The sequence below is a fragment of the Bufo bufo genome, chromosome 4, assembly GCF_905171765.1.
Source record: "Bufo bufo chromosome 4, aBufBuf1.1, whole genome shotgun sequence".
Classification (NCBI taxonomy): Eukaryota; Metazoa; Chordata; class Amphibia; order Anura; family Bufonidae; genus Bufo; species Bufo bufo.
In genome coordinates, this window is record NC_053392.1 from 503,964,667 (window position 1) to 503,982,307 (window position 17,641).

The following is a 17,641-nucleotide window of genomic DNA, read 5'->3' on the forward strand; positions in this document are numbered from 1 at the left end:
CTGCAGACCAGCTATAGGCAGGGGAAGAGAGAGGACGTGCGCAGGCTGCCTTACATAAGGAGGAGAGATGCTCGCACACATCCGAAATGCACAGGAAGGAAATGCTGGTGGCAGGAATGCAAACCAAAGCTAAGAACCCCGCTGCCTGCGCCTATCAGCACGGCATGCAGCAGCGGGAAGGAGTGAAGAAGCCCAGCGCCTGTACCTGCGTGTGGGGACAGAATGGCAGTGAGTTATTCAATAAAATGTGTCTGTATAGCTCTACCTGCTGTTCTTTTCCTTATTTCTTGTCCACTTCGCTGAGGTAGTCGCACATGCACAGTTTAAACCTTCAACTGCCACTAGCCAAATCTTATGTTAGAGGCTGGGGGCAATGTATGGGGAGATCTCTGGGTCCATGTGAAGTACAGGGCTGGTTCTAACTTCATCACTCATGGCATAACCCCTTTAGGTTATTTGTAATCTACATAGTGTACCCCTTAGATTTTCCATATTGTGCCATGTAGTGAACTAGAAAGGCTCCACAAGATCTTCTGTTTCCACATGGTCCAATGTGTCCCCAATACATGATTTACACTTCTTAAGTAACCTTCCATTGTCTCTTTCTTTGCGTCATTCTTTGTCTGTTTTGTCTATGAACAGAAGATGCTGAAGTGTTATCTTAAATGTGTCTAAAGTGGGCTCCTGTTGTAGGCAATGCCATGGAATGCATGGTATCCCTTAGTCTTCTGTATATATCTGAGAGCGAGTCCATCCTCTTTCGAAGCCATCACATTTGCCTACCTTTTCTAACTCTTCAAAGTTCCATATTTTGGATTTACAAATATTTTGTAATCTGCAAATGTTGAAAATAACGACAAGAACCCAAATCAAGTTTTTCCCTAAATGTTGTTCCAGTATAATGATTTGGATTCTGGCAATTTTAGTACATCTTTTAAATCTGATATTTGCTTGCCTGTGGAAAAGCTGGAAGATGCCAGAGTAGCATAAAGTTACAGTTAAAAGCCAGCAACGTATACCATGTACAGTACAGACCAAAAGTTTGGACACCCCTTCTCATTCAAAGAGTTTTTTCTTTATTTTCATGACTATGAAAATTGTAGATTCACACTGAAGGCATCAAAACTATGAATTAACACGTGGAATTATATACATAACAAACAAGTGTGAAACAACTGAAAATATGTCATATTATAGGTTCTTCAAAGTAGCCACCTTTTGCTTGGATTACTGCTTTGCACACTCTTGGCATTCTCTTGATGAGCTTCAAGAGGTAGTCCCCTGAAATGGTTTTCACTTCACAGGTGTGCCCTGTCAGGTTTAATAAGTGGGATTTCTTGCCTTATAAATGGGGTTGGGACCATCAGTGGCGTTGAGGAGAAGTCAGGTGGATACACAGCTGATAGTCCTACTGAATAGACTGTTAGAATTTGTATTATGGCAAGAAAAAAGCAGCTAAGTAAAGAAAAACGAGTGGCCATCATTACTTTAAGAAATGAAGGTCAGTCAGTCAGCCGAAAAATTGGGAAAACTTTGAAAGTAAGGGCTATTTGACCATGAAGGAGAGTGATGGGGTGCTGCGCCAGATGACCTGGCCTCCACAGTCACCGGACCTGAACCCAATCGAGATGGTTTGGGGTGAGCTGGACCGCAGAGTGAAGGCAAAAGGGCCAACAAGTGCTAAGCATCTCTGGGAACTCTGTCAAGACTGTTGGAAGACCATTTCAGGGGACTACCTCTTGAAGCTCATCAAGAGAATGCCAAGAGTGTGCAAAGCAGTAATCAAAGCAAAAGGTGGCTACTTTGAAGAACCTAGAATATGACATATTTTCAGTTGTTTCACACTTGTTTGTTATGTATATATTTCCACATGTGTTAATTCATAGTTTTGATGCCTTCATAGTCATGAAAATAAAGAAAACTCTTTGAATGAGAAGGTGTGTCCAAACTTTTGGTCTGTACTGTATGTACTGTTTTTCCAAGAGACTATATTGTCTTTCAGTATGAGACTATTTTTTTACAACTTGGGAGATCTCCAAATTTTGTGTGCAACAACCCTCTCAGGTCCCATGGCGCTGTCACTGCCTTTTCCAATTGGAAAAGAGATCTGTGCCTAAGATCCAGTCCCTCACCTGAAGAAATAACGCTGTCAGATTATGTCCTTCTATACAAGGCACCCTCCCACTACTGTAGGCAAAACGTAGCATATGCTAAATGGTGTCTCTTTTTCCACCAAAGGAAAGAAATAAATGCAAACTGCAATTTTCTCTGGTCAGCGTGTTTCAGAAAAAGTGGGATGGAAGAAGTGGGATGGTTTGCAGAGGGAAAAACAGCCTCACAAAATTCATAATTTTCAGTAAATGTACCCTCCCTAACAAAGAAAGTGGAACATTTGCCCATCTAATTCTTGGATCGCTTTTTGAATTAATGGTGTAACAGAGACTAGAAAGAGGATGGACTCCAGCATATACTTATGTGCTATTTCCACTTGCATAGATGGAACCAAAGGAGGAGAACCTTTCACTAGATACATTATCTGACATTTGGCTGCATTGATTTTGTACCCTTCAGAAGTACCAAAATGTGACCTGTACTCCCTCTCCCGTCATTTAACATTCCTACTGTTGTAAAATTGGAGCTCATCATATATGATTTTTCTGCTTGTTCTGTCCTTAAAGGGGTTGTCTCATCATGGACAATGTGGGCATATTGCTAGGATATGCCCCCATTGTCTTATAGGTGCGGGTCCCACCGCTTGGACCCGCACCTATATCGAGAACGGAGCCTGGCAATGTGGTGATTGGAGTACTCTGGTCCAGCCACCACGAAGCCGACTCCCCATAGAAGTTAATGGGAGCGTACCGTGCATTTCTATGAGGCCGAAGGAAATAGCCGAGCCAGCACTCGGCTATTTTCGGCGGCTCTATAGAAAATGAATTGAGGGCTGCTGCGCATGCGCAGTGCGCCCTCCTTCACTTTCGGGGCTCTGTTCTCGATATAGGTGCGGGTCCCAGCAGTGGGACCCGCACCTATAAGACAATGGGGGCATATCCTAGCGATATGCCCCCCATTGTCCATGATGAGACAACCCCTTTAAGGGGTTGTCCACTTTTGTAATATTGATGACCTATCCTCAGATTAGGTCATCAATATCAGGTTGGCAGGAGTCTGACTGCCAGCACCCCTGCCGATCAGCTGTTTAAAGAGAACGCAGCACTCGTACAAGCGCTGCCTTTTCTTCACGGTTTACCTGCTGGCTGTCAGCGTTGCAGCAGTGATCAGGTGTAATTACAGCTTTGCTGTCCGCACTCACTTCAATGGGACTGGGGACGTCTTAGCTGTAATTACAGTTGCTCACTGCTGCTATGTTGATGGTGAGTAGGTAAACATTGAGGGGAAGGCAGCGCTCGTACCAGCGCTGCTTTCTCTTCAAACAACTGATCGATGGGGGTGCCCGCAGTCTGCTCCCTGCCGATCTGATATTGATGACCTATTATCAATATTATAAAACTGGAGAACCCCTTTAAGTGCACTAGAGAAGAAGCTGGGATGGCTGGCTGTTGCTTTTCCATTTGCCAATATTTTATAGATTTTAGCGCCTACTATACATTTTTCATGGGCACCACAAATGCCCCTGTAGGAAAACTAATATTCGTCTGCTGAAAGTACCGATTTAAGTAATTGATTAAAATGTGGATGGTAGAAGGTGCAAATATTTTACCTGGTGGTTAACTAGTTGCTAATTGCTTTTAGTAGTTTTGCCAAGTACATTATTTTGATTTTATGTTTCTCTTATTTTTTATTTATTTAAATATATCCATGTTACTGCTGTGATAACCTAGAGGGTAAAGGTGAGCCTAGTGCGTGTGACGACTGCTGCTGTTCGTGTTCCCGCATGCCGATTTACAGAAGTACCCGCCTGCTGTGCCCTCTGAAATAATGCATGCCTTCAGTTATCAACAATGATCTGCATTTCTCCTCATAAAAATTGTCAGAGCCTTGACTCTACTGATTTGTATAGCCACCGACTGCATTTGTAGTTACATTTCAGTTAAAAGGAATCCAACATTGCTATTCTCAGCTTTTGTCATCAGTGGCCATCCGACCGCCAGAGCCCCAATGATCAATCCATGTACACAGGTCAGCTATTGAAGGCCTAGAAGCCATCAATGTGTGCCTCTCAGAAAACCCCTGTGGAAGGATACCTCATCAGTGATGTCCGGGTTTATCACCCACCAGAAGGGAGATTGGGCCTACCTGACACTATACATTGCTGAAAACCTCTCCAGCAAAGCATGTACTGCTTATAATGAATTAGAATAAGAGGTTTGCAGGAGGCACTTCCAGGTTTATCTGGTTGCCTTTACGTCATGACCGTCCAGTTTCTCTGCTTGCGTTTCCACTGCCACATTAATGGTACATCCACATGGGACTGATACTATACACTACAGATTTGCGTGCAGGAATTCTCCTGTGGTTTAGAGTAGCAGTAAAGTGGATGAGATTGGAACAAATCTCATTGACACGCCATGTAAAAAAAAAAAATCTCCAGCAGCAGTAGTTGACCTGTGGTGCGGATGGTACATCTGCAGCTTATCAATTTATGCTGCAGATTTGACTCTGCAACAAGTAGGCAAATCTCCAGTGGATGTGCAGTAAATGTGACAGACGAAGATCCAACCTATGTGGCTGTACCATTGAACTTCTGGCAGGAGACAAGAATCCTGCCATCACTGGAGGTACACATGAGATTAAAGACGTTTTGAATTGTAGGCTTAAAGAGAACCTGTCATCAACTTTATGCTACCCATACTAACGGCAGAATAAAGTAGAGACAGGGGAGTTGATTTCAGCCGTCTGTCATTTATAAATGAAAAGTAAGTGGTTGCTGAGAACCAACATCACAATCATTGCAGACTGTGCCTGGAAAAGAGTCCCGGCCACCTGAGAAGAGTCCTGGTTATTCATGGATACCTGCTCTCCCGCCCACCTGCTGATGACTGACAGTCTTCTACCTAGTTTTCTCCCTTTCTCTCTAGGAGAGAACTGCCAATCATCAGCAGATGGGTGAGAGAGCAGGAGATTATGGATAACCAGGACTCTTCTCAGGTAGATTTGACTCTTTTCCAGGCCCGGATTATGATGCTGGTTCTCAGCAACCACTTACTTTTAGCTCATGAGTAACACACCGCTGAAATCAGCATTTCTGTCACTATTTATGCTGCCCTCAGTGAGGTCAGCATAAAGTTGATGACAGGTTCCGTTTAATTTTTCCTAATTTTTCAGATTACAGCAGGACCTTCTAAAGTCATGAGCCACCATAAATGCGGTCTGCCTTCTATAAATACAGAATATTGTGATAAGAGGCAATAAAATAAATACAGCACTGGAACCTTTGCATCCTATCTGCAGCCTATTACAATATTCTGAGTGCCGCTGGACATATTTATTTAATGGGTTTTCTCCTGTAGGAATTGCGGGACCGGAATGATGAGCTTCAGATGCAATTGGAAACTCTTCAATCCCAGCTCAGTGAGAGCAGATATTCTCGATTATTGGCCAAGATGAAAGACAACAAACTGTTGCACCATAAGGCGAAGGATAAGATTGATGATGGCCACAGTAAGTCTGTGATATACATGTAAATGATACAAAATACCTTTTAGTGGTGCCTATTATTTGTATTAAATTATTAGAACTGTGTCCAACAGAAACTGCTGCAAAGAAAGGCATATCCTTGAAGCCCAGAAGAAGTGCCTCAACTGCAGGTTCCTGTGGTAAGTAACAAGTACAAGTTTCCTGACTGTCCATACTAGAGAGAGAAGTGTCACGAGGCTGGAGGTCACAGTGGTCAGATCATCACCCATTTCAAGAGCTTTGTCCCTGTTCTCCATAATCATGACAGAAGAAGAGCATTTCTAGTTGACACACACTCCTGCTGTCGAGTGGATGCTTTTAGGCTCAAGAGGACCAGTATTTCCCTGCCCTACTTCCACTCTTGTGACCGTCCATGAAAGTGCAAACCACTCTGGAATCCTGGGACAGTAATAGCCATACTTAAAGAGGTTTTCTGAGACTTATACTGATGACCTATCCTCTGGATAGTATTCACAGAGTACCACCCCAATTAAAACGTAGCCTTTATTCATAAACGCTAAAATTACCCAAAAACAAAGTATACCAAAAAATAATATATATATTATTGAGTCAAAGATAGTGTAGACAGAACGGTCATAACTATTCCACAATTTGGGATAGGGCAATATTGTAGGCAGGGTGGTGATAGTCTGATACGTGGCCTTTCCCTAATCCTCACCCTATACTGTAAACCCCTGCCTATAAAACGGAATAGCCGCCCCGATAAGGGCGATCCCGTATACAGGAACCTCCTAAAAGCCCTTGAATGGTCCTGAAGACAGATGTTAAAGACACCTAGGTAGGGTGTCCTGAAGCGGGTCTATTAGATGACCTACTCTAAACGTAAAAAATAATAAGTGCTGAGTACATCAAAGTAACAAACAAATACTGAGTATATCAAAATAAACCAATGCTGAATACATAATGATAGAGAGGTATAACGCTGAGTACATCGGAATAAAAGAGTGTTGAGTACATCAAGGTGAGTTATTGCTGAATACATAGTGATAGATAGATGCTAAATGCTATTTTAAAACCCTATATCTCAAAACTTGCTGAATTTTTAAAAAAAGACCAATTGAAAAAAAAATTTTTTTAGCCCAAATTGAGTAAAATGCGATCATAAAAAATGCCTGAAGGTATCCATAGCCGCTGATAAACTTTTTCCTTCTACTAAATAGATTGTTCTGCTCTGGGAGATACCCAATGACTGTGTGGTGTTACCAGTATACTTTATTGTCAGTGAATGAGCATTTTTGTTCTGGTTCCCCTCATTGATGACATCAGAACTTCCATAGTGGCTGAAGTTTCCACACTGGACAAGCCCTTTTAAACCCCTATTATTTGTCATATTTGTTAAAATGGTTTTATTAAGTCTTAATAACATCAATCAAGTGACATTTTTGATCTATAGTATTTGTACAGAGATGTATATTTTCATTTTAGAGCTTCCAGCTTCCCCTATGAACATGGAAGTTGAGCTGACAAAGCATCAAGTAAAAGAACTGCAGCAAGAAATCCAGGACCTCAAAATACAACTTGAAACTAAGGTTAGTGCAGGAGAGAGAAATACAGTTTGAAAACCATGAAAAAAATGCAGTTTTATGTCACTGATTACTGCATTGAAATTGTTTGTGAGATCTTTTGGAGAAAAAAAAATTCCGGTTATAGCGGCGTTCACATCTCTGCTTTTTATATCCGTTGTTTTGGGAGCAGAACAAGAAAATAACAGAAGTGCCGGATTCGGAACATGGATGACCTGAATGATGCCGTAATCTCATTACTTGCTCTGTATGCCCTCTCTTTACATTTATTGTGAAGATTCAACTTTGGAGCTGCTTTAAAATATAGAAGGGAACTGCTATGATCAGAATGGCTTCCCTTCTGCAGCAGGAGCAATCCAGTAATCATCTACAGGGATGAGGAGGGTTTTCAGTTTCCCTTATAAACATTATTAAAGGGGTTTTCCAGAATTTTACTGCTGACGTCCTATCCTCAGGATGGGCCATCAGTATCTGATCGGTGGGACTCCAACACCCGGGACCCCGCCGATCGGCTGTTTGAGAAGACACCAGCGCTCCTGCTCCTGTGAGCACCGGGGCCTTCTCGCAGCTTATGAAGCACAACGCCGTACATTGTATAGCAGCTGTGCATGGTATCGCGCTCAGCCCCATTCTCTTCTGTGGGGCAGAGTGCGATATATCAAGCATAGATGCAATACAATGTATGCGGCTGTGCTTGGTTAGCGCAGAGAAGGCTGCGGCGCTCACAGGAGAGCCGATGCCTTCTCAAACAATTGATCGGCAGGGGTACCGGGTGTAGGACCCCCACTGATCAGATCAGGGTTGGCAACCGTCCAGAAATTTCTGGACAGTCTGTAAAAATAGGTGACTTTTTTTCCTGTGTCCGTGAAAAAAATAATATTTGTGTCCGTGATTTTTTTATATTTTTTTGAGGCTTGTGCCTAGATTATTTTAGTGGTAAATTAAATGTCATCATTTTACATTTTACTGATAAATGCTTGTAATGAGGTGTTATCAGTATATTGAGCTTATGTACATGTATTACTTATCTCTATAATTCATTATGATTTTCCAATTTGTCCGTAAAAAATGTTGTCTGTGTGTGATTTTAAAAAAAAAGTTGTCCAGAAAAAAATAAAAACTCTGTTCTGGTTGGCAACACTGGATCAGATATTGATGACCTATACTGAGAATAGGTCATCAGTATTAAAATCTCAGAAAACCCCTTTAACAGAATAGTCTTCTCTTTACAATTTTTTTTTAATGAAACCGTGTAAAAATGTTGTTGTTACCCATAGCAACCAATCACAGCACAGCTTTCTCTTCTAATAGTGCTTTTAAAAAACTTATAGCTGTGCTGTGATTGGTTGCTATGGGTAACTAAGCCCGTTTTCTTTAGCAATAGTTTTGATAAATTCCCCCCCTATGTTATTTAATTTGACTTTAGACTAAAAAATCTCCACATCCCTGCAAATTATCAGATTTGTTTTTAGCTGATGTTTGCTGTTCTATTTGACGTATGCTATTTATGCTATTCCATAAAATGAATTTCCACCTGTTACAACCATTTCATTTTTAGTTCCAAATTTCTGTGCGGATTTATTTATTAATACCGTATTTTTTCCCCCTATAAGACACATCTAGGTTTTAGAGGGGGACAATAAGAAAAATATATTTTTCATAAGACCTCAGGTCAGACCACCAATCAGACTGCCAATGTTAATCAGACCATAGCTCACAGCCCCAATCAGACCTCCAATGTTAATAAGACCCTCAATCAGACCCTTAGCTCAGACCCCAATGTGAATGACCCCCAATCAGACCTCAGATAAGAGCCCCAAAATAAATAGGACCTCTGATCAGCCCCCATGCCTCTTATCATCAGCCCTCATGGCTCTCATCAGCCTCCCACGGCTCATCATCAGCCCCCATGCTTCATATCACATAAAATAAAAAAAACACTTGCCTCTCCTGCTCCGGACACCGCCGCTCCTCAACGCCAGCAATCTTCTTCCTCCTATCATCGGCTGTGCTGTGACCTGAAACGCCCAGCGCCCTCACTCTGTGCGCAGCCACAGCACAGCCGACAACAGAGGACCAGGAAGCGCTGAGTACAGACCCTTCACCGCTTCCTGGTCCTCTAGTACTAATGAGCGCTTCCATAATAGAAGTGCTCATTAGTATTCACCCCATAAGACGCTGGGACATTTTCCCCCCACTTTGGGGGAAAAAGTGCGTCTTATGGGGCGAAAAATACGGTGTATCTCTGTGACAGTCTAAGCTTTGATACATAGCTGTAAATTTTGCATCACATAGTCTTAGAGTTTTCTGGGCATACAATATTGATGAGCTAGCCTTAGAATAGTTAATCAGCAACAGATCAGTGGGGTTATGACTCCTGACATCCCCGACAATCAGCTGTTGAAGAGGCAGCGGCACTCTAGTGAACACTGCAGCCGCTTCCTATGCCAGTGATGCCATAAGTCCTCTCCAGACTTCAAACAGGCATTGGTTGATCACCTTAGAATATGCACTGATCAGTTTTAACATTTAAAAATGCCTGCCTAATTTTGTGTAGTTTCCCCTATCCTGGAAAAAGGCTTCTAGATAATCTGGAGTTATAGGTCACCAATATTGGTCAAATACAAAGGAAGGTTGAAATGGTGATCTTGTTAAAACGTAACTTTTAATTAATGCAAAGATAGAAAAAGATCCCTAAATGTAAACAAACAAAAAATAGTGCACATTTACACAATGAGTAATAAGTGCGCGGCGGCACCTGAGAGATTAACCGGTTGTCCTACCGTGACCCAGGTATCTTCCGGTCTTTACAGATATTCAGAAGATGATGGTCTTGCTGAAAGAGAAAATTGTTTTTCTTTTGGAGGAACCAGACGTAGATGATGGTGGGCTCTAAGTCCCAATTACATCCTAGGATAGGGATACTAACTTGTCCCTGGCGTCCTAACCACGGAGCACCCGTCCTAAAAAGAACGACCCAGTCCGGAACCTTACCCTGACGCTACTTGGCCCTGTTGTGCCCTAGTGCAACTGATCCCTACATGCATGTTTCATGTAACAATCATCAGGGGAACTGTTGTGCAATCGAGCAGGGCATAAATCACAGGAAATGTTAGTTGAAATGATTCAAATATTCACACTGAGGATATTCAAGTGTGACACAATGAGGACACTTATAAATGGTAAACCCATAATGTAGGTTCCATTAAAGTTTTAGGGCTGAAACAGGCCTAAGAAGATGGGACCATATATCTAACAGGGCGATCTGCTGGTGTACAGCTCCCTGTTATACAGCGTGCCGCGATATGTCCTGAGGCTATGATTTGCCTACCTGAGGACGCTCGCCCGCGCTGTTTTGAATCCATCCAAACCTCAGAATGAGGCCTGGAGCGCAGCGTGGTGACGTAAGGGGGGCGGGTCACGCACTCGCGCATGCGCAGTCCGTGCTGTGGATCTTAGCCCTTCCAGGACTAAATCTTGCAATTAAGGCCCAGCCGAACGGGCATACGTCATTTGCGGACGCCAGTGGAGTGTGTCAGCAGCCCCAGACGCATGTACTCCATTGGCTAAGGTGAACGCTGTTGCCATACACCCGGGATTGTTTATAGCAACCATCACTAGAGCAGCGCTGCCATAACCTTAAAGCAGCGCTCAACAGATTAGGCATTTTGTGGCAAAATAATAAGAAAATATAAAGGTTTACTGATTACAAAGGCCCACATACAGGGACATACTTAAACGGAGGTATATAGGATCTGCCCCATTATCGAGTTTATTCCAATGAGGCACTGTACCAGGCATTAGAAAGGGAGATTCTATGCCTGTAAGGATCATTACTTAAGATGTATGTATTCATAGTAACGCAGTATAATTAAATAAATATAATAAATAAATAATAAACGACTATAGCAGAGTTGTTCATTTAAACCTAGGGGAGCTACAGTGCGTAAAATATGGATCCATCGGGTCTCATGTTGGAGTAGTACGCGGTCCCAGTTTCCTCCCCGAATCGGGGGGGGGGGGGACCTCGATGCCCATGGCCCTAAAGCTCTGGGGGTCCCCATGATGAAACTCTTGCATATGGTGGGACACCGCTGTGTCTCTCTGATTGGAGATGTCCCCCAGGTGTTCCCCTATCCGTCTACGTAGTTCTTTGTTTTTCCTATGTATTCCATAGGACAATTACTTGTTAGTTTATAGATAACGCCTCGCGTTCTGCAGTTGACAAAGTCCTTGATTGTAAAGGACCTCTGTAGATTGACACTCGTGAACGCCTTGCCTGTCTGCATAGTGCCACAGGCAACACACCCATTACATCTAAAACAGCCCAAGGGCCTGCGATCCAGCCATGTACTCCCCCTGGGTGATGGATTGTAGTGGCTATGCACCAGTAAGTCCTTGAGGCTGTTCCCCCTCCTAAATGTTATCTGTGGATAATTATGGATCTTATCCTTAATATCTGGATCCATTAAAAGTATTGACAAGTGTTTCTGTAAGATGTTTCTGACTTGGTTGGCTGCCTCATCAAAAGTACCTATCAGTCGGATTTTTTGCTCCGTTTGAGGTTTAATTTTAGGTACCAGTAGTTCATCACATGTTACTGAGAGCGCAGCCTGATAGGCCGGTCTTAAAACTCAATCAGGATATCCCCTGGAGAGAAATCTACTCCTAAGGATAGCGGCCTGTTTCACAAATTCGGATTTGTCAGAACAGTTGCGTCTCATGCGCAAATATTGGCCACATGGAATTCCTCGAATCAGAGGTAGAGGGTGGCCACTGTTCCAGTGTAGTACCAAATTTGTGGAAGTAGGTTTCCGATAGATACTAGTAGTTAGTTAGAACCCTTTTTTGAAATTAAAATATCCAGGAACGGGAGAGTGTTCTTATGTGTCTCATACGTGAAACGTCGTCCTAAAGTCATTAATGTTGAGCCTTTCAACAAATGTTGAAAAGTCCAGTTCTGTCGCGTTCCATATGATGACGATGTCATCAATGTACCCGGTCCACATTGAAATGGGTCCGGTACATGACGACATCCCATCGCTGAATACAGTAGTTGCTTCCCACCAGCCTAGGAGCAAATTTGCATAGGATGGTGCACAGGAACATCCCATTGCGGTGCCCCTGAGCTGGTGGTACCACTTGCCATCAAAAAGAAAAAAGTTGTGGGTGAGGATGTATCTCAAAAGTTTCAGGAGAAAATGGTTATGTTCCCTGAATTGTCTTCCCCTCATGCTTAGATAGTAGCTCACTACCCGGAGGCCTGCTTCATGCGGAATGGACGAGTAGAGCGCCTCCACATCAATACTTGCAAGGATAGATTGGTGATCCAATGTAATACCATCTATCCTTTTGTGGAGATCCATACTGTCACGAATGTATGAGGGCAGGGATATCGCAAATGGTACAAGTATACTATCGATGTATTTGCCCAAATTCTGTAAGATACTCCCCACTCCTGAGATGATAGGTCGTCCTTTTAAGGTATTCGTGCCTTTATGGATTTTGGGTAACCCGTAGAAGGTGGCGGCCATTGGAAATTTTGGATATAAAAAATAAAATTCTGTCTCTGAAATAATCCGACTAGTTTTCGCCTCTAGCAGGATATCGTGCAATTCTACCAGGTAAGGGACAGTAGGGTTTGTGGTGAGTATGCCATAAGTTTGTTTATCAATCAAGAGTTGTCGAAACATTCTGCAGTATTCCTCAGTATTCATAATGACAATATTCCCACCCTTGTCAGATGGTTTAATTGTAACTCATTCTGAGGTTTGGATGGATTCAAAACAGCGCGGGCGAGCGTCCTCAGGTAGGCACATCATAGCCTCAGGACATATCGCGGCACGCTGTACAACAGGGAGCTGTACACCAGCAGATCGCCCTGTAAGATATATGGCCCCATCTTCTTAGGCCTGTTTCAGCCCTGATACCTAAATTGAACCTACATTATGGGTTTACCATTTATAAGTGTCCTCATTGTGTCACACTTGAATATCCTCAGTGTAAATATTTGAATCATTTGAACTAACATGTCCTGTGATTTATGCCCTGCTCGATTGCACAACAGTTCCCCTGATGATTGTTACATGAAACATGCATGTAGGGATCAGCTGCACTAGGGCACAACAGGGCCAAGTAGCGTTAAGGTAAGGCACTATTTTTTGTGCGTTTAAATTTGGGGATCTTTTTCTATCTTTGCATTAATTAAAAGTTAAGTTTTAACAAGATCACCAGTTTCCCCTATCCTGCCCCAAAACCGCTTGGACTTGTCAGAGTCGCTAAGATCCTTACCCTTGCCCATTTTCCTGCTTCCAACACATCAACTTCAAGAACGGACTATTCACTTGCTGCCTAAGGGCTGTTTCACATGTGCAAGTCCAGCAGGATCCTCCGTTCTGGACTTGCAGGAGCACACAGCATTATCATGATTTATAATGCTGTGTGCCCCTGCATGACCTTTCTTCTGTAGGATCATAGTGACATAAACCATATCATCATGCGCTCCTTCAAGTCCAGAATGGAGGATCACGCTCACACATGGAATGTGATTCCCACAATGGACTCGCTCGTGTGAAACAGCCCTAATATAACCCATCGTTAACAGAAGTCACTGTCATTAAATAATCAATGTTACTCACTTGACCCATCAGTGGTTGTAGTGTTATGGTTGATCGGTGTTATTTTCAATGTTGGTCAAACTTCTCTAGACCATGCCTGATACACAACAAAAACATGTTAACTATAGTTTTGTTTTACTGCTGCTAGTGTTTTTAAGACATGATTTCCCTCTTCCAGGTCATCTATTATGAACGGGAGCTTGAACTAATGAAAACAAACTTTGAAAAAGAGAGAAAAGACACTGAGCAGAACTTCAAATTAGAAATCAGTGAGCTGGAGGAGCAGAAAGCAGACCTTGAGGAACTCAATGTGAAGTATCAAGAGGTCATAGACAGCTTGAGAGAACAACTCCCCAAATCTGGCCACATCCAAGAAATGGAGAAAAAGTTTGAAAAGGAGAGAGCTGCAATGGAAGAGTATTATGCCAAAGAAATTTCGTCTCTGGCCCAAAGGCTGACCAAAGAAAAGGACCAGCTAGAGGAGGATCTGAGGAGGACACAGCAGCATGAACTGCATTCAGTGAGGTCTGATATCACATATTTACTCTATGGTATTCTAGAATAGACACATTAGTCTTAGGACTTGTCTGATTGCAATTGTCCAATGGCTTCCAACCTTTGACTTGCTGGTGTCACCTAGCCTTCTTTCTGCCGGCTGTAAATGCTTGCTGGGACCATCTTGTCTTCTGCTTCCCTGTACTGTTTGCAGCTGGACTGCTCTATAAGGCACTATTATTTTCCTGTAGGAATGCTGCTTTTTATGCATGACTTTGTGTCCTTTTCCTTTTTGTATTAGTTTCCTTGCCTTTTATATATGTTTATGTGCATGCAGGGCTGTATGTAAATAACCACTTAAACTGCACTTAATGTATCAGAAGGTTTCACCTTTCACAAACGCATAGCTGTTCTACTGTCAGAGGAGGTAGTCCAGGCCACTGTGCCAGGAGGACTCTGCTGTGCCTTACCACTGGTCACAATTGTCACAGGTTTTATCAAGATACAGTCTAGCTATGCTATCAAAAATACACCCTATTTTTGGCTGGAGGTGTCATATTTTTTTACTTATCAGGTCCACGTTACTATTAAACATATTTTATGTTTGCTAATATCTTTGCTTCCGTTTCCTTGCATTGCTCGTTGATTTGTTTGCCCCCCCCCCCCCCCCATCCCGCTCTTCGTTGCTGAAAGGACTGTTTACATCCCCAAACAATCTGGCAGGATAGATTAAAGGTGTTCTCTGGGCCTGCACCTAAAATGGGTCTTTCAGCTATCCTGTGCAGAGAATATACTCTGAGCAGTACTTACCCTTTTGTTGGTCCGCTGATTACGCAATCCTGGCTGGGGGTCACATGACAGCCGACTGGCTGCGGGCTCTTCCTCTGATGTCCTGGCCCGATGCACCTCTGGTTGGGACGTCGGAGGAGGAACCTGCTGCTATGCCTCTCTGCATGGACAATATGCTGCTGTCTCTTCGCTACTAAATGACTAAGATCTGAGGCTTTGACTGCGCCTCAGTGTTGTGCTTTTCTGTGTTATATGCTCCCTTTGTACTGTTATGTCTATTCCTGTTAATCCTGATTTAATTACCCCAAGATTACAGTCAAAATAGCATCTGTAATGCAATACTCCAGATAATGGAGGTACACTAGGGAGATTTAAAGGCCGTGTACACCTTCGGGGGCAATTTTTGTTATGATTGCATTTTACTCTTTTTGGGCAAAAATATTTTTCCCAGTTGGTCTTTATTAAAAATATTCAGCCGTTCTGTCACAAAAGGTTAACTGTCTAGCTGTGTGAATCGTACTTTCACTTCGGTCATCTAATAACCCTTACCTCTAAATTACTAAAAGGTCATAAACACTTAATTAAGCTACATTCTTATCTTTAAGATAAGAATTGAGCTGTAATGAGTGTTTAAGAGGTTAGGCTAGGTCTACACGACGACTTTTGTCGCGTGACATTTTGTCGCACCCATGTCACACGACAATTTTTATAATGGTAGTCTATGGTGTTGCACTGCGACATGCTGCGACTGTGACACGACAGTCGCAAAAAAAAACATTCAAGATGGATTTTTCTGCGACACCATAGACTACCATTATAAAAAATGTTGCAGTGTAGTTGTGCGTCGCGCGACACATGTTGTCATGTAGACCTAGCCTTAGAGATCAGAGATAAGGAGCCTGTCAGCTGAGCTGCCTGACCGGAAACGGTAAAAATACAGAGCCTGCTACTAGAGAATATCAAGGCTGTACAGAGAAAAGAGCTCAACATTTATTATAAAGTCAGTTTAAAAAAAATATATAAAATTGCCCCAAAGATGTAGATAGCTTTTAAATGTATTGATATACAGTGGGGGAGATTTATCAAAACTGGTGTAAAGGAATCAGATTCCACCTTTCATTTTCTAAAAGGAGCACTAAAAAATGAAAGGTGAAATCTGATTGGTTGCTTTGGATAACTAAACTAGTTTTCCTTTAAATCCGTTTTGATAAATCTACTCCAGTATCTTTATTAAAGGTGTGTGATTTCACTCTTCACCGGTCTTGTTGGAAACCCCCGTTACATGAATGCAGTGTTTGATGATATATATGGCCTTTCTCTGGCTTCTTCTTTGTGGAGAACAGTGATCAAATAGAATTTAAGTTTAATGTTTCTTTAAAGGGAACCGGTCATCAACTTTATGCTGACCTCACTGAGGGCAGCATAAAATAGTGACAGAAATGCTGATGTCAGCGGTGTGTCACTCATGAGCTAAAAGTAAGTGGTTGCCGAGAACCAGCATCATAATCATTACAACACAGGCCTTGAAAAGAGTCAGATCTACATGAGAAGAGTCCTGGTTATTCATAATCTCCTGCTCTCGCCCATCTGCTGATGATTGGCAGTTCTCTCCTAGAGAGAAAGGGAGAAAACTAGGTAGAAGACTGTCAGTCATCAGCAGGTGGGCAGGAGAGCAGGAATTCCTGAATAACCAGGACTCTTCTCAGGTGGCCGGGACTCTTTTCCAGGCCCAGTCTGCAATGATTGTGATGTTGGTTCTCGGCAACCACTTACTTTTAACTTATAAATGACAGACAATCAACTCCCCTGTCTCTACTTAATGATGCCATTAGTATGGGTGGCATAAAGTTGATGACAGGTTCCCTTTAAAGAGGACCTGTCACCATTCGTGACATGTTACATTTAGTAAATACTTGTATTCCCCATGTAATAAGGGGCAGCTTTTCTTATAGCTCGGCATTGTGCCTTTCCCCTGTTACTCCTCCTAAATACTTTTAATGAATTGACAACTGGGTGTTACCTTTCCCCTTGTCAATGGGGTGTGTCTCTACACAGTCTGGCACTGTCAGCACTGATTGGACTCCCAACTGGTAACTCCCATAAGGGAGAATAGAAGAATGGTACAATGTAGAGTTCTAAGAACAGAATTTGCTGCATAATTACTATTTTATGGGGAAATGAAGGTATAAAATAGACCTGTCAGGTCCTTTTTAAATGCAGAACAGACACCTGTCCCCCATTTAGTGAAACTGTGCACTAATTTCACCTTATTTCATACACATAACAATGAGAACTAAGTACTTCTATCCTTAAAGGGGTTGTGTTGTATTTTAATATTAGGCTAGGCCATGGATATCTCATCGGCAGGGATCTGACACAGCTATTCTGGCGTAGCTGCGGCACCAGAACTACATGGCTCTGCCCGTTGTGTAATGGATGGAGTGGTTACTGCAGCAGTGCTTCCATTCACTTTAATGGGTGCAGTCCTACAGTAACTAAGGGCATCCACCACACAATGATGGAGCTGTGTACTTCCGGTACCCACTACTGGCACCAGAG

General features: G+C 42.6%; 1 protein-coding gene across 5 annotated transcripts in view; it reads left to right on the top strand.

The window, feature by feature from the left end:
* The window catches only part of NINL (ninein like), a 146,433-nt gene that overhangs the window by 98,208 nt on the left and 30,584 nt on the right, over positions 1-17,641 (top strand). For all 5 annotated transcript variants that reach the window (XM_040429642.1, XM_040429641.1, XM_040429645.1 and 2 more), the window contains 4 exons: positions 5,472-5,622; positions 5,712-5,777; positions 7,084-7,187; positions 13,977-14,323. In XM_040429642.1, the coding sequence (XP_040285576.1) occupies positions 5,472-5,622; positions 5,712-5,777; positions 7,084-7,187; positions 13,977-14,323 (668 nt within the window). The remainder of the gene's footprint in view (positions 1-5,471; positions 5,623-5,711; positions 5,778-7,083; positions 7,188-13,976; positions 14,324-17,641) is intronic.